At 44.3% G+C, this 27,034-nt stretch overlaps 1 protein-coding gene across 3 annotated transcripts in view; it reads right to left on the bottom strand.

The window, feature by feature from the left end:
• Positions 1 to 27,034, bottom strand: part of TBKBP1 (TBK1 binding protein 1) — a 67,933-nt gene that overhangs the window by 16,301 nt on the left and 24,598 nt on the right. For all 3 annotated transcript variants that reach the window (XM_028701771.2, XM_028701769.2, XM_028701770.2), the window contains 2 exons: positions 26,615 to 26,811; positions 23,638 to 23,699 (listed from right to left, as the gene is read on the bottom strand). In XM_028701771.2, the coding sequence (XP_028557604.2) occupies positions 23,638 to 23,699; positions 26,615 to 26,811 (259 nt within the window). The remainder of the gene's footprint in view (positions 1 to 23,637; positions 23,700 to 26,614; positions 26,812 to 27,034) is intronic.

Raw genomic sequence — 27,034 nt, 5'->3', positions numbered from 1 at the left:
TGGAGATGTGCGTTTACATCTGATGGAAATGCAAAATCTGAGACATGAGCTGCAACAGAGAGGACTCAACTTTCCAGAGGCTGTGTATTCTTTCATGATACTACAATCTTTGGGTTCAGGTTGGGAGTCTGTTGCAACCCAGATTGCTGTGCAGCCAACAGCTCAGCTGACAGTGGACTTTGTTACTGCCGTGGTTTTAAATGAAGCAGATCGCCGGGGTGCTAGCTGCATGGGCAAGGGGGAGTCTTCACAGACGTCATCCCATAGTGCAGTGGAACCACCAGATGGCGCCAAAGCTTTGAAGGCAGTGAAATGCTACTCGTGTGGACGTCTAGGCCATATGAAGAGGGAATGCAAATATCCCAGGGCCAAGACAGAGCAGCGCAGCGAAAGCTCATCGCGCGGAAAAGGCCGAGGCAAAGGCAAAGGTCCGGTGTCTAGGACAACGCAGCACAAAGCTATGGTTTCACGCTTCACTCCAAAGGTTGCAGAGGTCCAGAAGACGTCTAGATCTTTCTTCGTTGTTGATTCGGCGGCGACCCACCACATGTGCAACGATAAGAGACTGTTTGTGTCTTTTACACCGCAGGAAGGTGCGATTCACCAGGCGGATGACCACACTATTCCCAGTAAAGGCTACGGAACTGTTGTTCTTCACAGTTTGGACTTATCGATACAGAATGTCCTTTACGTGCCAGATTCCAAACATAATCTTCTCAGCGTAGGACAGCTGAATGAGCGGAACATTGACGTGTCCTTCAAGAACAAGAAGTGCATCATCACAAAGAAAAATGATTATGAATTGCATGCTGAATATGTTGATCGTTTGTTTGTTTTGTATTATGATGATGTTGTGCAGGATGACACTTGTTGCATTGCAGGTTCTAACAAAAGTTTGCATGCAGAATGTATTCATGATTTTCATCGAAAATTTGGACATTTGCATTTTGAGGCAGTATCTAAAATGCCTGCCTTGGTTGAAGGTATGACTATTAAACCCTGCAGGTACCACATGAAGTGCAAAGCATGCGCAGCAAACAAGGTGAAAATGGCTGCGAAAGGTAAGGTGTCTAGTAGGCAAGCTACGGAACCATACCAGGTTGTTCATGCTGATTTGGTTGGACCACTAGCGCCCTCTTTGGGTGGCAATAGGTACTTCATGGTTCTCATTGATGCATTTTCGAGGTATATTTTTGTGTACAATCTCAAGCAGAAATCAGAGGCTTTTCCTAGGTTCAAGGAATTCTGTGCTTGGTTGGAAAATGTGCATGGTAAGAAGATAAAGAATCTTTTCAGTGATCGCGGGGGAGAATTCACTTCTCAGCAGTTTGAAGCTTTTCTGACTGAGAAAGGAATTCAACACGATTTGTCTAGTCCTCGCTCGCCATGGCAGAATGGACTTGCGGAACGGGCAAATCAGACATTGCTTCAAGGGTTAAAAACCTTGCTGCATGATGCCAATCTTCCAGAGAGTTATTGGGCCGAATCTCTCTCGTGTTTTGTTTACAGTTACAATCGCAGGTTATCTTCAGCGATTGGTTGTACCCCCTATGAGAAGATGTTTGGCAAGAAGCCATACATCAAACACATGAAAATATTTGGTTCTGACATGTGGGTTCATTCACCACAAAATTCCAAGTTAGACAAGCGTGGATTGCATGGTATCTTTCTAGGTTATCAGAAAGGGTCTTACAGAATAATGATGACTGACTCTAAGACAATTAAGCTCACAAGAAGTGTTGAGTACAATGCAAAGTGGGGGGAGAATGTGGGAATTTTCCAATGTTATCCTGATGACGGTGATGAGACTGAGAATAGTCAAAAGCAACCACAACAACCCACACCCACTGATGAAGGTTCTGAGTCTGAATCTGAAACTGAATCAGGTGATTCAGAGGATTTCAAGAGTGCGAAAGCCTCTATGCGACCCTCTGAAAGCTCTGATCAAGAATTGGAGGAACCATTGTTCACAATAGGTCGTTTTTCTCCTAAGAAGGAAGAGGAGAGTGTTGAAGACTTAAGGCTAATTCGTAGGTCACAGAGAGCCACAAAAGGCAAACCTCCAAAGAGATTTGCTGATGAGTTTGCTACGATAGCAGTAACAGCTGTTAAAAGCTCCAAGAAGGTATTTGAACCTTCAAGTTTCCAAGAAATCCAGGGTTTGGATTCAAAGGAAGCTGAGCCATGGTTAAATGCCATGAAGGCTGAGCTTGATTCCTTGGAAAGGAACAAAACATGGGAGCTAGTTCCAGTAGTTCCAGGAATGAAACTGCTTGGAAGCAAATGGGTCTTCAAAGCGAAGACAGATCAAAATGGCAAGATAGTCAGACACAAAGCCAGATTGGTAGCCAGAGGTTTTGCACAGGTACCAGGTGAAGACTATCACGAGACCTACTCACCCACAGTGAGGTATGAAAGCATTAGGCTTATGCTCAAGCTAGCTGCAGAGGAAAATCTGCACATTAGTCACCATGATATTAATACTGCTTTTCTGTACGGATCTCTAGATGAATCACTTTATATGCTTCCACCTGATGGCGTACAGGTAAAACAGGGATTTGTTTGTGCTCTGAAGAAATCCCTTTATGGTCTCAAACAAAGTGCACGGTGTTGGCACACAAAACTCACTGAAGTATTGTTTTCTCTAGGTTTTCAACAAGGGAAAGCTGATCCATGTGTATTTGTCAAAGAGGAGGGGCAAAAGAAACTGTACTGTTTGTTTTATGTTGATGATTTACTATTCTTTTGGAAAGATGTCGCAATGTACAATAACGCCCTAGCTCAACTGAAAGAGCACTTTGACATGAAAGATCTTGGTGAGGTAAACAACTACCTATCTCTGGAAATAGAGAGAGATCAAGATGGTAACATTCTAGTACACCAGTCACGGAAAATTGCTGATGTGTTAAGCAAACTAAACCTGATGGATGCTAACCCTGTAGACACACCGATGACAACAGGTTATCAGGTAGATGACACTAAAGAAGCATTTTCTGACACTACACTGTACAGAAGTGTGCTAGGCAAGCTAAACTTCATTGCCAGAGGTTCAAGACCAGACATTGCTGTTAGCTGTAATTTGCTAAGCAGACAAGTCAACAATCCTAGTGTCAAGGATTGGAAAGCTCTGAAACGCATAGCGCGGTATTTGAAAGGCACTATGCATTACAGACTGAGATTTAACAATCAGAAGTCTGGTGGTCTTGAAATATTTGCAGATGCAAGTTTTGGAAGTGACACTACAGACAGGAAAAGTACGTCTGGAGTTTGCTACATGTACAATCAGGGTCTGTTTGATTGGTCATGCAAGAAGCAAACAACAGTTAGCTTAAGTACTTGTGAAGCTGAACTGAATGCACTGTCTTATTCACTTAAGGATTGTGAATGGTTAGTACAATTGTGCAAAGATATGAAAATTCCTGTCAAATGTCCAATCCAGGTTTACCAGGACAACAAAGCATGTTTGGCTTTGCTGAAGTCTGAAGGTTGTAAGCAAAGCACGAAGCACTTGCAATTAAAGTTGCAGCATGCTAGGGAATGTATTCAGAAGGGACTCGTAACGGTGTCCTATATGCCAGGTAATGAAATTCCTGCTGATGTATTGTCCAAGATTGTATCAAGGGATCAACACTGTACCTATGTGCAGAAGTTGGGTTTGTACTGATATTGTACGAACACGCTGCCCAGTGATGTTCACAGAAAGGGGGAGGATGTTGGTTTCTGCTTTCCTTCACTGTGCAGCGAAAGGGCTTGTCACGAGACAGGTGTTTACATTCCACAGTCTGTACTGTTGGAGTTTCTCACGGGAAAGGGAGACTGGATGTGACGTACACTGGTTTCCTGTTTTTCACTGTGTGATTCTCTCCAAGCTGTCGAGGAGAGAGGATGCATTATCTGCTTCTGCAGAGGCAAGATGTCTTTCTGTAATATATCAGCTTTGAACTGTAAATAAAGCAATATAGAGTATGTAGTGCGTACTCCTCATCCTTCTGCTGGGCACGGAACTCTGCTTTACACCAACACTATCTTGTTCCTCTGCTTATCTGAAAATAATTTGAGTACTGATTGCTTTATGCATAAAACATCACGTGGATGACTGCAGATAGTTTTAACATAATCCTGAAATGCTTTACCAATATCTAATTTATACTACCATATTATTGTTGTTTACTTAAGTTTTGTTATACTTGTAAATAAATAAAAACTTATTCTGTACAAGAAGGACACTGACAAACTGGAACGTGTCCAGAGGAGGGCAACCAAAATGGTCAAAGTCCTGGAAACGATGCCTTATGAGGAACGGCTAAGGGAGCTGGGCATGTTTAGCCTGGAGAAGAGGAGGTTAAGGGGTGATATGATAGCCATGTTCAAATATATAAAAGGATGTCACATAGAGGAGGGAGAAAGGTTGTTTTCTGCTGCTCCAGAGAAGCGGACACGGAGCAATGGATCCAAACTACAAGAAAGAAGATTCCACCTAAACATTAGGAAGAACTTCCTGACAGTAAGAGCTGTTCGACAGTGGAATTTGCTGCCAAGGAGTGTGGTGGAGTCTCCTTCTTTGGAGGTCTTTAAGCAGAGGCTTGACAACCATATGTCAGGAGTGCTCTGATGGTGTTTCCTGCTTGGCAGGGGGTTGGACTCGATGGCCCTTGTGGTCTCTTCCAACTCTATGATTCTATGATTCTATTATTCTAAATGCTTTTTCAGCATCAGTGAAAACAAAGCTGTTTCAATTTTATTCTGACAACTTTCAATTATTAAGTTCGACGCTCTTGTATTACCAGATAGTAAACAGCCTGTAATAAAACCTGTCCAGATGAATATATCTAGTTATAACTTTATTTAAACTCCACGTATATGCTGTAGCAAGAATTTTTATAATATTGATTTAACAAGGACGCTGGTCTGCAAGATGAAGGTAACACTGGATATTTCCTTTCTTGTGAATCAATGTTGCTTTTTGTATTTTTCCAAGGCTTTGTTAAACCTTTAACTGTTCTACATTCTTCAAATAAGTTATTTAATGGTCCTATCAATATATCTTGGAGAAATTTATTACATTCTGCAGGCAATCCATCCAGATCAGGCGTTTTATTATTTTTAAGGGAACTTACAGTGTCATATATTAACTGAGTGCTGAAATCAGCAATCAAAATCAGTTTCTCCTCTTTAGTAAATGTTGGATTTTTTTATTTTTATTTTTTTTCTTGAGGTTGTATTGATGGGTATAGTCTTTTTTTTTAAGGTTTAAAATAATTTAATTGTTTCTTCAATATTTTTAGATATTCTATGTTCTTTTAAAAATACAAGTGGAATCAGGGCTTTTTTTTTACTTGCTCCTCTACTAGTGTACATGCTAACAGATTATCAGCTTCCCGTCCTTTCTCAAAATATTTGAGTAAAATTAAAGGCTTTTTTCCCTGCTTCATGAACATTTCACAGTTCTAACATATTTCTGTATTTCACAGGTTCTGCATAAATATTATCTGACATCACAACCCTGTGTTGCTGTTCCTAATTTCTTATTTTCTCAAACAGCTATTTATTTAATGTGGTGTGCTGTTTCTGCAAATACTGTAACTTGACGTATTTATTAACAAACCTCGTGCAAAAGCTTTTGCCATATTCCAAATTATTTTCCAATTTATTTCACTAGTGACATTATGTTGGAAAAAAATTCTTGCAGATTATTCTGTATTGTCTCTACAATTCTCGAATTTTGTAATATGAATATAGTTAACCTCCAACTGAGGCTTAAACACGCTGTTCTTCCTTCCCAAGTTAAACATCTTGGCACATTATCAGAAATGCTTTGAATTCCTATATCTGATAGTAGCTCATCAGCTAAATAAAGCAGATAAAGGAGAATTTCAAAAAGTAAACTTGTGTTTTTGCTTGGTCTGCTATTGAACAATGTGATTTTTTTTATTAGATATGTATTTATAAAATGTCATTCATTGGTCAGATGCAAAGTTTGGGATCTCCTTAAAGAAGCTTTGAGTACTTTCAGTGTTTCTAGTTTTAATGTCTTATGTCCAACTTTGGGGTTATAATCCCATTAAAGTCCCCTGCATATAACACATTTCCTTCATATTTATATAGGATTCTAGCCCTCATGGTCACAGTGGGTGGGCAGGGGGAGAAGCTTTTAACACTAGAGGCATATTTAGGGGTTGGAAGTGATGCAGCTGTGGTTTCATAGCTCCACCTGCAACCAGCAGGAATCAGCCCTGAAGATTTATATTTATCTGTGTGTGTGTGGTCTTAGCTACAAGCTTGGTTAAACTAAAGTTCGCCTAGAAACTGACAAAACCACAAACTTTTGCATTTCAGAGCCCTGATCCAGAGAGCCCATGGGCACAGAGGGGGCTGCTTGCCCAATGCCCAAGTACTCAGCCCATTTCACAGATGTTGCTCTCAGCAAATCTTACTAACAGCTCTGTTAAGAAGGCTGGTATTATTAATCCCCGTATTAAATGTTACAGGCAGGAGGAGGCGGTGGAAAGATGTGAGATAACAGCTCACTATAGGCCACTCAGAAAGTTCGCATGTGAAATGCGAGGTGAAGCAGGGGCTTCCTGCTTATGCTTGTGCCTTTAACCTTCCGACTATTACCAGCTCTTGATAAAAGCTCTGTGCAGCTCACAAAACAACGCACATGGAAACTGCATGGGGGAAGCGCATTAGGGAATGTGTGGCTGCACACAGTGCTGGTTTTATGTATAAGCTAAACAAGCTATAGCTTAGGGCCCCACTCTGTTGGGGCCCCAAAACAAATTTAAGGGGGGGGGGGGGAAATGGATGTATATTTCCAAAATAAAAAAGAAGGCTGATTGCCAAAGAATTGATGCTTTTGAATTATGGTGCTGGAGGAGACTCTTGAGAGTCCCATGGACTGCAAGAAGATCAAACCTTTTCCTTCTGAAGGAAATCAGCCCTGAGTGCTCACTGGAAGGACAGATCCTGAAGCTGAGGCTCCAATACTTTGGCCACCTCATGAGAAGAGAAGACTCCCTGAAAAAGACCCTGATGTTGGGAAAGATGGAGGGCACAAGGAGAAGGGGACGACAGAGAACGATTTGGTTAGACAGTGTTCTCGAAGCTACCAGCATGAGTTTGACCAAACTGCGGGAGGCAGTGGAAGACAGTGGAAGACCTGGCATGCTCTGGTCCATGGGGTCACGAAGAGTCAGACACAACTAAACAACAACAACAACATTCTGCATGGACTGGTTGCATGTCAACAGGTGCAAATGGCTTTAGATACCTATTAGGTCCATAAATTACCATATAGCATACATTCAACAACAAAAAACAGCGACAATTTGTTGTTGACAAAGGATAGATGGACATATAAAGGGCCCCATTACCTTCAGTGGCTTAGGGCCTCATCAAAATTACTCTGGCCCTGCTCCTGACTATTACCAGCTGTTGATAAAAAGCTCTGTGCAGCTCACAAAACATCACACATGGAAACTGCATGGGGGAAGCACATTAAGGAATGTGCGTGCATGCGTAAACTGTGTGGCTGCATGCTGCAGCTTCTGAACATTTGCGGTGTCTTGATCCCCACACAGAATCTTGCTTCCCCTGTCCAAGTTATGTTAGCAGGATCGGTTCGCGAAAGAAGAGCTTTGTTCAAAGGCAGGCACTGTGTGATTTTTCATTCCAAAACAAAACATCAGCTCTGTAATATGTGAAGTGTGAAGCACACCTCTGAGCGTGCGCAAAATGCATTTTCCTCCTTTCCCCCTCCCATCTCACGAAAAGCCACAGTCTCTCCACACATTTAGGATTAAAACAGTGAGGTCTGTACGTATCATATAGGACACAAGTATACAGGAGCCCCAGCACATAACAATATAAAAATTTAAGCACTGCAAACGTAATAAGAATACTGCAGTCTCCTCTTTCTTTTTAGTTCGGTTTGTAGACTTTCAATTTTAAAGTTTCACACCAGATCCCTTCCTTCCCTCCCAGGGCCGGATTTAGATTAGATGAGGCCCTAAGCTACTGAAGGTAATGGGGCCCTTTATATGTCCAGCTGTCCTCTGTCAACAACAAATTGTCGCTATTTTTTGTGTTGAATATATGCTATATGGTCATTTATGGACCTAACAGAAAGCCATTTGCACATAACAAAATATGTATTTTATCAAAGTAAATGTTGAGCTGAAATATAATTAAGAAGTATATTAATAGTGAAATACAAATAATCATTAAGCTCTAACTTGAAATGATTTTTTATTCACAACAAACTTAATAATGCAAACACACTGGCATTTGGCAATAATAAAAGTTCCTTTAGAAACACAATTTACAAAGACTCATACTTTTTTTGGGGGGGTGCAAGAGAGTGGGGCCCTAAGCTATAGCTTCTTTAGCTTATACGTAAATCCGGCACTGTTCCCTCCTATGATTTTTGAGCCTCCTAAGCCAAAGATCTCTTTTCTATGAACCTACAGTAACTGAGTGAAGTTACGCAACTCCCAGATGTATGCGACGCAAATGCTACAACTAACAAAGAGCTAGTTGCAAGAACAGGAGCAGGGAGGTGGAAAATAGAAAAGTGTTAAAATAGGCGGCCACGGCAGAAGACGCTTTTGATTTCTTGCACCCCTGCAGAAAATTAAAGCAAACCAAAGAAGCCATTTGCAAGAGATTTTCATAAAGGGAATGGTGTGTGGGCCTGAGAAGAGTGAAAGAGAAATTGCAGAAAGTTAGATTTAATAAGGATGAATAATAATAATAATAATGAGTGTTTTTACTATTGTCAGGAAGATCAAGGGAAGCTTGCTTCCTCCAGTGAAAAATCTGCTGGTATAGGGGCCAATGTCTACACCACTCAACACATTCTATACATATTGGCACCAACACATTTTTTTAAAAAAATATGATTTGTACTAGAAGCAGTTTGAAAACATTATTTTCCTGTTTGGGGGTTGGGGATGAATCACAAAACCTGCAAGCTATTCTATGATAATTTTTGTCTTGGCAATATATAAAAAAATCCCATATTTTGTTGTTTCAATGGGATTTTAGAAGCCCTTTTTAATTTTTGCAAAGTGCTGTGGGGAAATACCTTAATCTGTTAATAAAAATATGGGGGGTGTATAAAATTTGTTAATGGGATATTAAATACTATAACTTGTCCCTTGCCAAAGACGTGGGGTGGGTAACACATTTTTTTAATGCATATAAAAAATATGCACCCCCAAGTCTCTTCAGTTGAATTGGTTACTTCCAAATGTGAATGAAGTTGGGCACACATTTTAAATTCTGCCAATCTCAGCTACTTTGTTAACCGACAGATACATTACAAAATCTCCTTGTTATTATTATTGTTATTATTCAAATTTGATGTTCAACAGCAAGTATTTAAACACAACCACCACCAGAGGGTAAAATCTCCAACTAAGTTCTACTTAGAGTAGACGCACCGAAATTATTGGACCCAAGTTAGTCATGTTATTTCATTTCAATGGCTCTTCTGTGAGTAGAAGCAGCAGTCACCAGAGTACCTGCAGAAACCCAATGGCACGTGAGCCCTAAATCTTTACAGCCATATTAAAATCTATACAGTTAAACATGCCAGTGAAGATATATTCTGTACTCAGTGACAGATGAATTAACGAGGGGTGGGGGGAGGAAAGCAATCCTAAGGAGTTTTAAATGAAGTAATTAAATCAGACACACACACAAACCCAATGCAGCTTTTCTGGTAGGCAATGAATAGGATTGTTGCTTCAATCATTTTAAATATATGTCTTTGAAATAACACGAGGACGGGCCTTCTCTGCAGTGGCTCCCGGCTGTGGAATGCTCTCCCCAGGGAAGTTCGCCTGGTGACTTCGCTTTTGCCTTCACTGCCTTTAGGCGCCAGGCAAAAATGTTCCTTTTCAACCAGGCCTTTGCCTGACTTGATCTACACCCTATACCCTTTTTAAAAAAATACTGGCTCTTTTGGGGGTTCTTTTATTGGGTTGTTGGTTTTGTTTTTATTTTATGTATTTGATATTTTATGTGAACCATCCTGAGACCTTTGGGTATAGGGCGGTATAGAAATTAAATAAAAAATAAAATAAAATAAAATAAATAAACAAACATTTCCAGTTTATGCATTCCTCTTTGAGGGTTGCTATCTATACAATAAATGGTGACAAAGTGTGAGAAATTCGCCAGTTTCTGCTTGATGGGACCTTTTTTTGTTTTGTTTTTTGTAAATCAAAACCTTCTAAACTTTAAAAACATCAGTATTTATTTATTTTTTTAAAAAATAATAATGTTAAAGCATTTAATTTTGAGGAATGTTTTTTCAGTGGTTTTTGCTTTTTTAAAAAACCACTATTTTGTGCATTTCACGTTATTTCCATTAACCTGATCTCAACAATCGCCCACACTCTCAAGAGAAGGTAGCACATATGTAAACAACAGGACCAAAACAAGCCACGAAAAGCAACGGTACTCATGCACCACGTAACCTCAGAATCTAGTAGCATGAGAGAATCTTACTTTTCAGGGTTTTTGTTTTCCAGAAACAGTTTATAGACCATACGGCTCCACCAAGAGTCTAGGTAGGTTTATCCTAATCTGCCAAATACCTCGCCCCTTCTCACTGCTGGCAGAAGTTGGATAACTGTGCCAAATTAATCAAACATGGATAAAGTATATTTGCTGCGGATTAATTATATACATGCAGATCTCACAATGTGCTATTAGAAAAGCATATACCGTATATATACACACACACAAACACACACGCTTCACCCCAGTATATGCATTTTTGCACACATTAATTTGTCTGGAGAACTACACTGCAAAATTCTGCTGAATTCCCCCTGGAAGGAAAAAAAAAGCCCTGCACAGAAGTGAAAAATTTCAAAGGTGTTTCAGTGTGTTTGTGTATTGTATGGAAGAGTGCAAATTAAGCAAGCTTCCTTCTAGATACAAGCTGAACTGAATTTATCCCTACTTTTATACTGAGCGTGTATATATTATATCTATAAGAAATGGTGAGCGTGTTGCACTGTATATTTCAAGGCGTTCCCCCTTCTTTGCAGATGAAGGCTGAGCAAGATATTCTCCCCTCCCACCACTGCTTGGCTCCTTCCTCAAGCCCCTGGCAGTGCAATGGAACACAGGGTTCTGTGTGTGGTTTCTATGTGGCTGGCGGGGGGGAGCCTAAATCTATAGCCACTGCGGGTGGAAGGAGCGAAGAGCGAGCCTCGTAAACAGGCCCGCCGCACAACCAAATGAGAAAAAGCACGAAACCACAGCATTATCTACCATCTCGGCGTGGCTCAGTGGGCAGGAGAGCAGAGCTGTGTGGGGAGAGGAAATGGCCGGGCAGAACTAACATACCACCCCTTAAAATAAATTTAAAAACTATACAAGAAAATGCACGGGGCTACCAGCCACAGATACTCCCACTGCTTCTTGTTTTATTTTAAAGATTGTCGGTGCTTGTTCACACACTGCATACAGTGGTACCTCGGGTTAAGTACTTAATTCGTTCCGGAGGTCTGTTCTTAACCTGAAACTGTTCTTAACCTGAAGCACCACTTTAGCTAATGGGGCCTCCTGCTGCTCCTGCGCCGCCGGAGCATGATTTCTGTTCTCATCCTGAAGCAAAGTTCTTAACCTGAAGCACTATTTCTGGGTTAGCGGAGTCTGTAACCTGAAGCGTATGTAACCTGAAGCGTATGTAACCTGAGGTACCACTGTATTAACTAACGGGAGTGGGGACAGGGAAGGTGCTTTTGACCCGAAAAAATAGACTAATGTGCATTTGGAAGATGCGGAGCAGCAACAACACAAGAAAGCCCAGGTTATGAATTTTGGCAAAGTTTAGGACTGGTGATTTAAGGTAGCCAAAATGAGCAGGTAATCTTGTTATGGGAGGTGGCTCCTCAGTACTTCTTTCCAAAGCAAGACCTCAAGTCTGGGACATGTGGAGCAGAAATGAAACAATGCCTCTGAGCATGGGCAGAGGGCCTTTCCTTAGCCCCCTCACCCCACCGTAGGCAAGCGCAGACTGCCTCAGTGCCAGTGGGGTGGGGTGGGAAGACTAGAGTTTAAATCCCCACTCAGCCATGAGGCGAACGGCGTGGGCAGTCTCCCTCGCAGGGTTGTTGTGTGGATAAAATGAAAGAGGGAAGAGACCTGTGTATAACACATTGATCTCCCTGAAGGAATGGTGGGATGTAAAGTGTGAAAAATTAAATAAACAAGCCATCTCACCTTCTGTCTTGGGCACCTTGCCATCTGCCAAGCTGGCATTATGCGGAAGGCGGCTGCAGTCGTTCAGAGTGGGTGAGCGGCTACGGGAAAGTCTCCCCACGCACTCTCAAGAGCAAACTCATATTTTTCACATCTTCCAGGGCTGAGCTGCTGCTGCTCTGGAAGGAAGTTCTGGTGAAGCCTCTATCGTAACAATAAGCTTGCGAGAACCTATTCTTTCCTCCGACCTCAGCAGCCGGGCTCCAGGAATTCAGTCAAAGCTTCAACACCCACCTCCCCAACTGCAACGGAGGGCAACTGAGATATTGCCCAGCAGCAGTTTATGTGGCCTTGTTGTATCTCGCTTTCCACAAGAGGGCGAGGTCAGCAAAATGTGGTTGCAAAATTCAAACGTGCTTCTATGGATGGAGGGGGGGGGTGGAGGGAGGAGATGAAAGCCAGAGGGGCCTTTTAGTCTGCTACAGCAAGAACACACAAAAATGTCCCCCTGGCACCCTGAAGACTAACCCTTTTATTGCACTACAGGCTACTGTGGAGTACAGTCCACGTTTGGCCCCAGAATTCACCATCTACATACTCAGGGTTTCCCAGCTGCTGCTTGGACTACAACTCCCATGATCCCTAGCTAGCAGGACCAGTGGTCAGGGATGATGGGGAGTGTAGTCCGAAAACAGCTGGAGACCCAAGTTTGGGAAATCCCCGAGTCACTGAAAGGTAAAACTTCATGCATGTCGTGAATGTTTGCACCACAATAAATCTGCTAGGCTTTAAAGGTGCCGTAAGACTATTTTCTTCTGTCCTCCTATGAAACAAAGGAGGCTCTTTTCAGCTTGAAATCAGACCAATCTATAATCTATGCCGGTAGGGTGGCTCCTTACGCATTGCCGAAACAGAGGACAAAAGGGGGATACAGCTCTGCATAAAATTTGCATGTGCCGATCTCGCTATATGGTATTTTTGTAAGGAAAAAAAATGTTCATGCGCTGCAGTTCGTATCACAACCTCAAGCAAGCACACATCCTTTTTAAAGCAGGGACCCTGGGGCCCTCGAGATATTATTGGAATCCATGTCTAGCCCAACAGCGTGTGATTGAGAGCCACAGATTCCCCACCTTCGGTTTATTGTCCATGCATAGCCAACGTAGGAGGACTATGATTGGTTTTAGCAGTTGCCCTTCAACAGTGGACCCTAGTGCCCTTTGGACTATGAAACCCAAAAGCTTGTAGAGGAAGCGCATATGAGTCATGTTTCCTTTTCTGATAGTTCCCGGGGAATGTGTGAAGGGGGGAATTTGCGTGCCCTTCAGAGAAAGCCCTCGCAGGCGTCAGAAGAAGACAGATCCAGCCCCCTGGGGTCTCAAACCACCGCAAAATTCACCTGCGAAAGCCCTGCTGAAATTAACAGGTGGCTCTTTGCACAGTCCCCATTCATTTCAGTGAGGCACCTGCGGGGGCTATTTCTCAGCATATCATGCCCCACAGTGCTCAAGGGGCTGGTGTAGAAGCTGTCTGGCCTTTCAGCCTCAGGAATGCACCATTTCACACTTCCAACATCATCACTATCGCTGTTGCTTTTGTTCTTTTAGCAATCGGCAGCGGTAGGGCTGTAGTTTTCGGTGGCAGAACATCGGCCTTGCATGCTGGAGGGCCCATGGTTCAGGCCCCGCCATGTCCAGGAAGGGTGGGGAAAGGCCTGAACCCTGAGGAACTGCTGCCAGCCAGTGTAGACTAAGGAGATTGTTAGCCGCTTTGAGACTCCTTAAAAAGCTAAAGGGACCCCTGACCATTAGGTCCAGTCGTGGCCGACTCTGGGGTTGCGGCACTCATCTCGCTTTATTGGCTGAGGGAGCCGGCGTACAGCTTCCGGGTCATGTGGCTAGCATGACTAAGCCGCTTCTGGCTAACCAGAGCAGCGCACGGAAATGCCGTTTACCTTCCCGCCAGAGTGGTACCTATTTATCTACTTGCACTTTGAGGTGCTTTCAAACTGCTAGGTTGGCAGGAGCAGGGACCGAGCAACGGGAGCTCACCCCGTTGTGGGATTTCGAACCACCGACCTCCTGATTGGCAAGTCCTAGGCTCTGTGGTTTAACCCACAGCGCCACCTGCGTCCCTTGAGACTCCTTAGGGTAGTGAAAAAGCGGGATATCAGATCCAAACTCCTCCTCCTCCTTCTTCTTCTAAGCTAAATGGGCCCATGGGTCCGACTCAGCACAAGACAGCTTCCTCTGTTCCTAGTTTGGCTGCACCTTTTAGGGTAAGTCCTCACAAGCTAGCCGACGATAAAAATGTTAAAAACAAAGCAAGCAAGCGCATGATAAAAACGCAACCAGATTCCACCCCCCAGAGATGCAAAAGAGAGAGGAATTGTGACTCACTTGGGCTTCCTGGAAAAGGGCAAAGCTGCTCAAAGAATCTTCTGGCATAAGATATATATATTTTTCTTATCTTTTCTGGATATGATAATCCAAGAGTTCTGGCTTTAATATTTGTAAGGCCCTTTCTCTTTTTAAACCTACTGCTACTCACCCCAAATCCTTGGGATGCTATAGATTAAAAATTGAATAAACAAACTGCCACTCACTTTTTCGACTATGCTTAGATGCCCCTGCTGAGTTCCTGCTGTGAGCCTGAGCCGCCTCGTGCCAGGGTGGGAGGCCAATTTGCCCCCCCCCCCTTACAACCCTAGTGCGTGAAAAAGCTATGTGGGCACTTTGGCCAAAGCTGGCACAGCTAGCATGACTCGAGAGTGAATTTTAGGTATGTGGGATAAGCCTCTCCCTCCCACCGTCCCTCTCCACTTGGAGCTTTCATTTTCAAATCAGAGAGAAATGAAAGGAAGAGGGGGAGATAATGAACGAACGAGAACGTGATTAAAAACCTACAGTCCCCTCCGCCTTTCTGTGGCTAAGGTTTTGGGGAGAAGTGACTAGTTCAGGAAGTTTAAAAGACCAAAGGAAAGAAAAAAAACCTCTTCAGAATTAAATTGTGCGCTCCGTATTGCCAAGCAATGGAAAAGCAGAGTTTACAAAAAACGGAACTGCATTTACAAGAAAGGCAATTACAAGAAAGCTGCAAGCGCTGGTCGCTCCTTCCTCTCAAGGACTGGCACTGCTGGCAATCTTACGATGCCTACATGGACTAAATAACGTGGCGCTGTGGGGACATGCCATGTGCATTTGTCCACGTCAAATTATGGGCAAGTATCAGCTCATCTATGTGACCAAGAGTCCAGCGCTCCAGCCTCACATACCCCTTCCTTACTTTTTTCTTTACTTGTGTTGTTGTGGTTAATGCCAGGCTGAGAGGAGGGAACCCCTGAAATAACGATTCAATTGTCAGAAGTATAAATTGGATGGAGGCATGGTTATATGGATGGATGGAGATGAAAGACAAGTTTTGGAAGGAACGCAACTAAGTACTAAGCAGCTGCCCGACTTGCACATTTGGAAATGAAAGGAAAGACCACAACTGCGCCCTGGAGGCCATTTGTAATAGGATGAACCGAAGAAAAGTTAACCGCAGCAGCTGCATGCTTCGGGAGCTGCAGTGCCTGAACCAAGAGGCAGGCAGGTGGAAGAGACAGCAAAGTTTGCATGAAAATAGGCATTTGGAACACAGAGTTATAAATAGGAAGCCAGAATAAAGTACACAGAGGTCAAAACAGCATGTTCGGCTTGTCGATATTGGGACCTCCCTAGCGGCCTCCCTCCAGTACTGAAGGCATCATCAACTTCAGGGAGACTGATAGCAGACGTTGCCCAGGCCCGGCCCTACCATTTGGCAAAGTGGGTGGACCTCGTCAGGAGGCAGGTGCTCAGGGGCAGCACTGGAATTCCCTGGCTGTTCCCTGTGGCATGGAAAACAGATTCTGGGGCCATGTTTTGTTGATCCACTGCCTCAAAAGCAACCCTCTTCCTAGTGGACTTGCTAGTGTTGGGACGATCAAACGCAGCTCTAGATAGAGCTTTTTTCCCATTTTTTTATACATATACAACTGATGGATCTAGTTCTTACAGCAATACAAAATTCAGCAAGTGACCTCATTTCCCCTAAGTTGCGCATATATATATATATATATATATATATATATAACCCCACAGCTGTCTTCTTTGTGCAAATCTCCATTAAGTCAATGGATCTCCAAACGGATTGCTCTTTCCTTTATTGTGAAAACAGAAACAAAGGGGAACAGAACCCTCTAGCTCCTCTCTGCCATCTGCACTCCAACACTTCCACATTAGCCCCTACACACGGTGTCATTCTCTATCTGTCCACAGCTCAGCTCTGCCTACTTGACTTCCGCCCTGCCCCCCCCCCCCTGCTACACACAATGTGGCACATTTGATCTGGTTTTATGAAAAGCCATTGTCTTCTCTCCGTTTGCATGGCATACACAGTTGTCAAGGATCCTCTCTCACCTTGCGAGCGGTCTGGACAAGGCCCAACCTGATGTGCCAGCAATCGATAAAGGCAAACAAATAAAATGAAAACCCAGACACAAAACATGAAATGCAACTTGGCTCAAGCCAAGGCTGACAGGAGGATTCTTTTGGGTTTTTTCAGGTTCAAAGGGGGGAAGCAGGAAGAGACAATACCTATAACAATGTCAAATTATCCCAGTACAGTGGTACCTCGGGTTACAGATGCTTCAGGTTACAGACTCCGCTAACCCAGAAATAGTACCTCAGGTTAAGAACTTTGCTTCAGGATGAGAACAAAAATCGTGCGGTGGCGGCGCGGCGGCAGCAGGAGGCCCCAGTAGCTAAAGTGGTGCTTCAGGTTAAGAACAGTTTCAGGTTAAGAACGGACCTCCAGAACAAATTAAGTTCTTAACCCGAGGTACCACTGTATAAGTTAGGGAATCAGCTACTGAGCTGAACTTAAAACTGTGCAAACTGAAAGCTGTCCTGCTAAAAGTGATCCTGTGGTTCTCTCAGTGATCCAGGGGATCAGAAGCTCTGAATTCTCCCATCATGTGGCATGTGGCAGTTTCCAGGGAAAGGACTTTCACACTTATGATGCCCCCAATGTAGAAAGCCTTCCTCAGGAAGGCTCATCCGGCACCTACACTGATGTCATTTCAGCAGCAGGGAAAGACCTGTTATTTTATCAGGCCTTTCCATCTAAACTGCTTTTATCTTTATGGGTTTTTGGTTTTGTTTTGTATTTATGTCTTGGAAGACGACACTTTTATGTTTGGTCAATGTTTTTACATTTTTCAATAAAGCTTGCCCCCCCCCCCCAAATTTTCAGATCCATGTTCTTACACTGCTCTTTTAAGATCCTGCTGCTTTGATTCTGTAGTTTTTAATGCTTTCTATTGAAATTTTAATTTAATTTTGTAAACTGCCCTGGGGATTTCTCCACCAATCAGTGAAGGAGCAGCTGCTCACTCAAGCGCTTACTTCCCTCTTCCCTCCTCATTCTTTTTCCTTTTGTAACTTGCACAGGAGGCAACTCCTAGGGGCCGAGGGGCCTTTGGGCCCCTCAATAAAATATTTGAGGGGGCCAGACCCCACCAAAGTTGATGGGCATTGCCATTTGAATAGTGTGTGTGCAGCACATTAAGCGATCAATTATGTGGGGTGGGACCTACCTAGCCCCCCCCCAATATTTTATTCAAGTTGGCACCTCTGGTATCTTTTATCCAGATTGCAAACGTGCAGGCAGGAACCAGCTCAGCTTTTGCATTCATGTATGATGCATGGGAATTTTGAGGTGCCTTATAAGCGTTAAGCGACAACAACAATAAATTCCTGTGACAAAATTAATTGCAACTGATCTGCTGTGCGGTTTCAGGTGCTGGCCAGGGGCACAAATAAAAGAACAGGGGGAAATAATGAAGACCTCGAACAAATGTTCTGCTCAGCTTCTTCTATATTTGGATGCAACTATAGTAAACGCAGAGGGGAAAGGGGAAGTGGGCAAGCATTGTTTGGTCTGTGCACTTGCCATGTCTCTGAGATATTTGTCAGTCAAAGCACCTCTTCCCTGAAAAGTAGAATCTTTCATGGTTCACGGTGAAATGGGGCGTATACAAATTTATCAATATGCACTTGCTGCCTGCTGAGTTCTCCCAGTTTTCCTTTACAAGCTAAACCAAGAATTTGGAAAGAACTGAGATTTCATTCAGGTGCCTTACAAAACAGCACCCGGGCTGTTACAAAACAGCATCTGTAATGGAAGAAACGACATCCTGCAAAACCAGAACAGCAGTTTGCAGTGAGGCAAAGTTTAAGACTTCTTATGCTGTTTTAGACTGCCTCAGGTTTAATTAGAAGGCCCCATCCCTTTTTGAAGAAAGTTGTGGTAGTTGCCTCAAAATTATTCTAGCAAAGCACCAAACCATCTGAGAATTCGCTGCCTATTCTGGAGCGGTTAAAACGAATTAAGATACAGTGGTACCTCGGGTTACATACGCTTCAGGTTACATACGCTTCAGGTTACAGACTCTGCTAATCCAGAAATAGTGCTTCAGGTTAAGAACTTTGCTTCAGGATGAGAACAGAAATTGAGCGGGAGCAGCAGGAGGCCCCATTAGCTAAAGTGGTGCTTCAGGTTAAGAACAGTTTCAGGTTAAGTACGGACCTCTGGAACGAATTAAGTACTTAACCCGAGGTACCACTGTACTGCAGAGTGGAGAGAAACTGCAGAATGAAGCTTGTAAAAAGAGGCTGCTGGATGACCCAAACTTTTTTCATCTTGTAAATAAAGATTTCCCATCAGTTATATTAATGCTTTAGTCACTGGAGAAGTTCAACAAATAATTGGGGGTGGGGAGGGAGAAAAGAGATCAATGCAAGGGAGATGAAGTTATGCCAGACACCAATGGTCTTATCAAGGCTGTTAAACATGCATGCCATGTGCTGGAAGTCCCCCGTTCAAATCTTTTTTCAACAGCGCACTGGGTGACAAATTGTTCTCTCGGCTTCATTTTGCTCCTTGTTCCTGGCGCCCTCCCCCGCAAACAGAATAAACCTAATTAAGAACGTAAGAATAGCTGCTGCAGGATCAGGCCAAAGGCCCGTCTAGTCCAGCATCCTATTCCTACAGTGGCCAACCAGATACCTATGGGAAGGCCGCAAGCCACGACCTCAGCACAACTGCACTCTCCTCACTTGTAATCCCCGGCGACTGGCATTCACAGGCATCCCACCTCTGAACGTGAAGGCAGAGCGTGGCCATTGTGACAGCCACTGACACAGCCGTATTCCCCAGGAATTTGTCTAATCCTCTTCTAAAGGTGATGGGCACCACTACCTCTTGTGAGAGTGGATTCCATAGATACAAAGGCAGCTGTGCAAATTCTGCCTCGCCTCAGACGACTGTACCGAGCTAAGAGCGCAAGTGAAGCACTTTCAGCATTTACCCAAAACAACCGGCTAATTATATGCACTCTTCTTACATTTATTAGATGTGGAATTTGACGCAGGCAAGGTAGGAGGGCCAGTATGAACAGAGGACCCCAGTGTCTTCCCAACAACATCCTTTTCCCTCGCTCCCTCTTCTTCCTCCTTGCCCTTCGGGTCCTTTTTCACTATTTTCCTATGGCCTTCCCAGTGCCGGATTTACGTATAAGCTAAACAAGCTATAGTTTGGGGCCCCACTCTCTTGGGGGCCCCCAAAAAAAATTAAGGGAGGAAAAAACCTGGATGTACATTTCCAAAATATAAGATAAAAAACATACAGCAACAGTGGCAAATGGCTTTAGATACCTATTAGTTCCATAAATTACCATATAGCATATATTCAACACAAAAAACAGCAACAATTTGTTGTTGACAAAGGACAGCTGGACATATAAAGGGCCCCATTACCTTCAGTAGGTTGGGGCACGGGTCAGCAAACTTTTTCAGCAGGGGGCCAGTCCACGGTCCCTCAGACCTTGTGGGGGGCCGGACTATATTGGGGGGGGGATGAACGAATTTCTATGCCCCACAAATAACCCAGAGATGCATTTTAAATAAAAGGACACATTCTACTCATGTAAAAACATGCTGATTCCCGGACCGTCCGTGGGCCGGATTTAGAAGGTGATTGGGCCGGATTCGGCCCTGGGCCTTAGTTTGCCTACCCATGGGTTAGGGCTTCATCAAACCTAAATCCAGCCCTGGGCCTTCCCATCATCTCTCTCTCTCTCTCTCTCTCTCTCTCTCTCTCTCTCTCTCTCTCTCTCTGAGTCCTTGCCCTCTCACATCCCCCTGGGTCCTTGCCCTCTCACATCATTATAATAAGGCCACCCTCATTACCACTCTGCAGCAAACAAAACTGCCACTCTAGCTTTCTTGCCACATCTCTTTACACTCGGTTCTTTTTCTGAGGAGAGGAAGAGAGAATAAGTGCACTGAAAAAATGGACCCCCAACCTCCTCTCTCAAGGCACATCTTGTTAGTGATTTGCCGGGGGTAGAGATTGAGGTAAAAGCTACCGGGTTATGCTCTTGAGCTTCTATGTTGAGGGGGGACAGAGTCACGAATTTGAAACAGCAAGCTCAAAAACAGCGTTACCAGCCCATTAATGCTCCTGTTAATATGCTGGATGTCACAAATGCTAAGGCACCAAGGGAACCTTAGGAGGGAGATGAACCGCAACCTGCTGCTGCGAGACCCAGTAAAGGGAAATGACCGGAAGAGCGAAGAATAAAAAATGATTCTTAGCCACCAGACAATAGTCTTGGCTGGATTTCAGCTGAGTCAGGATGGTGACTAAGCAGTTCTTGTTTTACAGAGGAGGTGATCAGTGGAAGCAATACACTTACTGTTCATTCAGAACCATGGTCCCCTTTCTCCTTCTGTGCCTCCTTGCAGAGTTCAAACAGATCTATGGCTCAGAGGCCTCTTTTCTCACTCAGCACAAATAAAGAGCGGAGGTAGGTGTCACATCGGCTCCCTTTGACACATTTTTAATTCACACTTCACACCCCCTTTCTGCAACCCCTCTCCCCCTCCTCCTCCCTCAAACCTCAATTAATTAAAAAGAACATGCAAATCGAAATGCCAGATTTTTTGTTTTTTTCAAGAAAGCAAAAGCCAAAACCCTCACATCTCCCCAAACCTCTTCCACCACCAAACGTTTGCCATAGGAGCTGCTAAAATGTATACTTAATTTAAAAAACACGGGCTCTTCTGCCCTCTATATGGGTTTCCATTTTGGTTGGTTCTCTAGCCACAAAAGGGAGCAACTAATACCAGGGGGGGGGGGGGGCATTATTTCCAACAATATTATTTCCAGAGGGATTGCCCTGTGTTAGTCTGTGCACACATTGCCATGTGTTCTGTCTCCAGCACAATCTCACCAGTGATGCCCAGTGCCCCATTCAACAGAGAGAGAGGGATAATAATAATAATAATTTATTATTTATACCCCGCCCATCTGGCTGAGGTTCCCCAGCCACTCTGGGGGGCTCCCAACAGAATATTAAAAACACAATAAAACATCGAACATTAAAAACTTCCCTAAACAAGGTTGCCTTCATATGTCTTCTAAAAGTCAGATAGTTGTTTATTCCATTGACATCTGATGGGAGGCTGTTTCACAGAGCGGGCACCACTGCCGAGAAGGCCCTCTGCCTGATTCCCTGTAACCTCACTTCTCGCAGTGAGGGAACCACCAGAAGGCCCTCGGAGCCGGACCCTCAGAGGGAAGGCCCCCAATAGAGCAGGAATGGTTTCCCATCTTTTGCATCAAGCAAAGTAAGGCACATTACCATATAAAGAGAGCTTCCCCCGTTAGACCATTAAATCCAGAGACTATGGCCTGGGGAGCCATCATTTTACATCCTCATTCCCTCCCTGCCCCCCCCCAAATAACCAGCCTTCATCTGTGACCACTGCCATACACAAAAAAACTTATTATGTATTAATTTATTCTCAGCCATCTTGGAGACTTACTGTCAGGCAGAAAGATAGGATAAAAACTTTCTAAATATATACATGCTAGGGGTTACGCCACTGCTTGCCAACACCCTTCCTCTCCCTTTATACGTCGCCAAAACAACAACAACCCTCAGATCTCGCTATACATCCCTTGTCCCACCTGGGCCACTTGCCTGTCCACACCTCCATCCTTTGGATCTCTCCTCCTGCCCTGGATGGCCCAGCAGCTTGCCAAACTATAGTTCACAGTGCCACCTGCCTGTGGCCAAGTGAACTGCAGCATGATGACAACCTTATGATTTTATATACCGTCTTGTTGTTGGGATCCATCTGGCTTGAGAGACAATGGAGTGCAGCTCTGGGGGTTAAGTCACCCCACTGTGTTAGCAGCACCAAAGTGACTGCCCCTGGGCTGCCCAGACAATAAGACTCCCTTCTTGGCCTCACTGATCTGCCCCAAAGGAAAGCAGAGCAATACGTTTGGCACCTGCTTGGCTGGAGTTGCTGGAAGGAGGCGTACAAGGCACCATCCAACCATCTTAGGGACTCCACTCTGGATTTCTGTAGGCCTTACTTAGCCTTTTTTGCTCCCAAATATATCCCACAAAGCAGTGGGAGGTTTAGGATGAGAGTTTTCCTTCTTCCTAGATGGGCTAACTTCCCAGTTTGATGAGCCCCATCTGCCCCTCACTTCCCATTACAGCAAGTGCAGAAATCACCTTCCAGACCATTGGACCCACTATTGATCTCATCCACTAAATACGCCAGAGCCTGTCTTCGCATGCAGGGGAAGCCCCACCTCAACAAGGGCTTGAGACCCATTGGCTACCCTCACCTGGTTTAGCCAGTCAGTCAAAGCCGTTTCCTGGGCTGTGGCTGCTGTCACATGCTGACAGCCTCTAGGAGCCAGAAGGGACAGCTGAGTGCAGGGTGAGGACCAATATACAATATTTCTAATATACAATATTAGAAATATATATATTTAAGCACACAGCTGGCTCCTTATTGAAAAGCTCTTGTGGCGAGGTTCAAGTAGGACGGTCACTTATCCATACTATCCCTGAAACAAAATATACCGCCAAAAAGACGAGACAGTTTTGCATAAAAATTGCATGAGCTAATTTATACGCATTGAATCATTTGGCAATCATTACTGCCATTTCAATTGAAATTCAATAGTGGGAAGGACTCCATAGTGGGAAGGACTATGGCCAGCTTTGTGGCTGCTCAGTTTGCTTTCCTGGTGCTAACTGTTGATGAGCAATTCAAGGGAGGTTAGCCGGGTCAGGTATTGGCTCCCAAGGTCCCAAGGCCTCGCTGACCTGACTTTCCATTGGGAAAGCGTCACAGAACAACTCGCAAAGCAAAACAAATTCAGTATTATTGAATGCACTATTATTGTGACTGGAGTGTGTTGCTGCAGCATACAGCTGCAACAGAATAGGTGTCTGGAGGGGGCCCAAGGAATTCAACCCCACCAAACTTAAAACACCCATTGATATGAATGGACACTTACTGGTCATCTCCAACTTTCTTCACCCATGCCATGTCCCTCTCCGACTGACTCGTTGCAAGGTCCTAGGAAACATTAAGACAATCCCTGTTATAATAGGGTGGGAGAGCAGAAAGAAGCAAGTGCAACCTCATACTTCCATAATAATAATCCAAACAGAGGGGCCCCTTGACTGGGAGATGCGTTCTGCAACTGGAATATATTAAGCAAAGTGTATTTATTTGTTTAAAGTCATCTTAATCTGGCCTGTTCATCATAAGGCCCCAAAAAGCGTCTCACAATAATAATGCAAAGACAAAACTGACTTAGATTAAATAATTGCACTATAAAGGTAAAGGTACCCCTGCCCGTACGGGCCAGTCTTGACAGACTCTAGGGTTGTGCGCTCATCTCACTCTAGAGGCCGGGAGCCAGCGCTGTCCGCAGACACTTCCGGGTCACATGGCCAGTGTGACATCGCTGCTCTGGCGAGCCTGCACCAGCGCAGCACACGGAACGCCGTTTACCTTCCCGCTATAAAGCGGTACCTATTTATCTACTTGCACTTTTTAAGGGTGCTTTCGAACTGCTAGGTGGGCAGGAGCTGGGACCGAAAGACAGGAGCTCACCCCGTTGCGGGGATTCGAACCGCCGACCTTCTGATTGGCAAGTCCTAGGCACTGTGGTTTTACCCACAGCGCCACCCGCGTCCTAATTGCACTATAGGAAGTGTATAAGGGCAAGCAGAGCCAGAGTGTGGGTTTTCAGACTACACGAGCCAGTAGCCCAGTTAAATCATTCAGTAGCCCAGGGTTTCACAAAGCTGTTTTTGGACTACAACTCCCATCATCCTTAGCTTGGTGATCAGGGCTGATGGGAATTGTAGTCCGAAAATGGCTGGAGACCCCCGTTTGGGAAACCCTAGGTTACTGCATAATTTAACTGTCAGTAATCTTCTTCAGATTTTTTAAATCTAAATTTGTCCTTGGCCAGGGTGAAGCTATGGGCTTTCTGAATCCATACTCAGTCTGACTCCCCTCATATTACATACAGTGTTGGTTTCATCTCCCTTTCTCAACAATTTGCCTTGTTCTTTTCACAGCACACCACAGAAAGGTAGCTTGTGGCTACCTTGAGAAAATTGCAAAGCCTACTAAACGGAAACAGCTGTACTTTTACCAGTCCACTTGTCTCGAATGAGTACTGTGCAATCAATCCAGAAACCGTATATTATTTTAGCAACAGCGATAATTTTTATTAAATTTAACAACATCCTGCTTTCATGTTGACACACATATCTGTGCGAGTGGCAATATAAAACTGTCACTGATCTGTATTTCTGGACTCTGTAAAATGAAAGTCTATCTCTATTCCTATATAGATCATTGTTGTTATTGTTGTTTTGTAGTCAGGGCAACTGTTTTCATTCTTGAAACCCAAACCCTGCATTCTCAGCAATATGTACAAAATATACACCATATACTATGTTGCTGTGAACTGATCTTTATCACAAGCTAGCTGCATATTAACTGAAAGGTGTTAAGGTAAGCTTCCAATGTCACAGGTCTTGCAGCCCATGACAAAACCACACCAATGCTATGGACTGAGTCATCTGGTCTTGACGTTCCCACAGCACCCTGGAATCTCTGGTCCTATGAGGGCTTGAAAATTTCCCACAGAGATTTCACCCCTCACAAAGCCACCATCTCTGAGATTTTCCAGGAGCCCCAAACATCCAAGTTCAATCCAAAATATGTTTGGAAGCTGTGTACAGATGACACACTTAAAACATATTTCTCCCTAAAGAACCCCAGGAACTGTAGTTGATCCCTCAGAGCGACCATTGCCAGCATCCTTAATGCACTTCAGTTCCCAGGAGTCACTGAGGAGCGGAGGGAAATGTGCTTTAAACGTACGGTCTGTACACAAGCCTAGGCCTGTAGTATACATGCTCCCGAAGATTGTCTGTTAGGAATTACGAAGTTGACCGGAAAATTCGGTGAATGGTCACAAAAATCAGACAGCGAAAAATATTCGAACATACATGCCTCACAGGCCTTCAAAGTAGGCCCCCTCTGATACAATACACCATTGACAACGTTTGTAGAACTGTTGGAAACTTCTGGAGAAGTCCTCTTTTCGTACTGCTTTCAGTTCCCTCGTCACAGCAGCTTGGACGTGTGAAATGTTGGAAAATCTGTGCCCTTTCAGTGTAGATTTCAGTTTCGGAAAAAGAAAGAAATCTGGTGGGGCCAGAATGGGAGAATATGGAGGGTGGGACAGCTCAGTAACGATTTTACGTGGAATATGCAATTCTTCCGCCACCATCCAGAGGACAAACGCCGATTCCACAACAATAACTCACGAACTCTGTCAACATTTGCCGCCGTTCTGCTCGTCGACGGTCTGCCAGAACGAGTGTCATCTTCGACGGTTTGCCGTCCTTCACAGAAACGCTTAAACCATTCACACACTGTCTTTCGAGTTACAGCTTCATCTCCATACACAACTGTGAGCGCTTCATGGGTTTCCGATGCCGATTATATGTTCGAATATTTCTCACTGTCCGATTTCCAGGACCGTTCGCCGAACTTTACGGTCACACCTTGCATATATTTCAAAATAGATTTTCGTTCCTCAGTTTGCCACAGTCTCCCATGTAAATAAGCAGCTCCGGAGCCGCGGAAGAAGAAGAGTTGGGATTTGATATCCCGCTTTATTGCTACCCGAAGGAGTCTCAAAGCGGCTAACATTCTCCTTTCCCTTCCTCCTCCACAACAAACACTCTGTGAGGTGAGTGGGGCTGAGAGACTTCAGAGAAGTGTGACTGGCCCAAGGTCACCCAGCAGCTGCATGTGGAGGAGCAGGGAATCGAACCCGGTTCACCAGATTATGAGTCTACCACTCTTAACCACTACACCACACTGGCGGAGACCATTCCAGAATTTGCACCCTTTATATCCCCACCGCATCGCATTCTCCCAACCGGCTTTAAATTTACCTGAGCCCGTGTCTCTTGCAGCTGCTTCACCTCCGCCTGCAGTCTTTCACACTCGGCCTTCAGCTGCTCTTCCCGGTGTTGTGAATTCTGGACTTCCTGCCTCGTCTCCTCCAGCTCCACTTCCAGCCTCTGCACCTCCAGCCCCTCCACCTGTTCAAGGCCCCTGGGGCTCTGCCAGTTCATCGAACAATCCAGCACTAGGAAACACGAGAGGCAGGCAAGAGTTGGGTGGGTGATGTGGGAGGAAATAAGTTAACAGGGAAAGGGGTGAGCAGGCTTCTAGGGCGAAGCTACTGCTGTTTGGAAAGTTCTCAACGCAAGTAATAAGTAAAAACCCTATTATAGTGCGTGTACCCTGCTACTCTCTCGTACCTGCCTCTTCAGAAGCCCAGCTGAGCGGCCCCATCAAATGAACAGAAG

The sequence above is a fragment of the Podarcis muralis genome, chromosome 13 (assembly GCF_964188315.1).
Source record: "Podarcis muralis chromosome 13, rPodMur119.hap1.1, whole genome shotgun sequence".
Taxonomy (NCBI): Eukaryota; Metazoa; Chordata; class Lepidosauria; order Squamata; family Lacertidae; genus Podarcis; species Podarcis muralis.
Note: the sequence above shows the minus strand (reverse complement) of the source record. Positions and strands in the feature narration are given on the sequence as shown.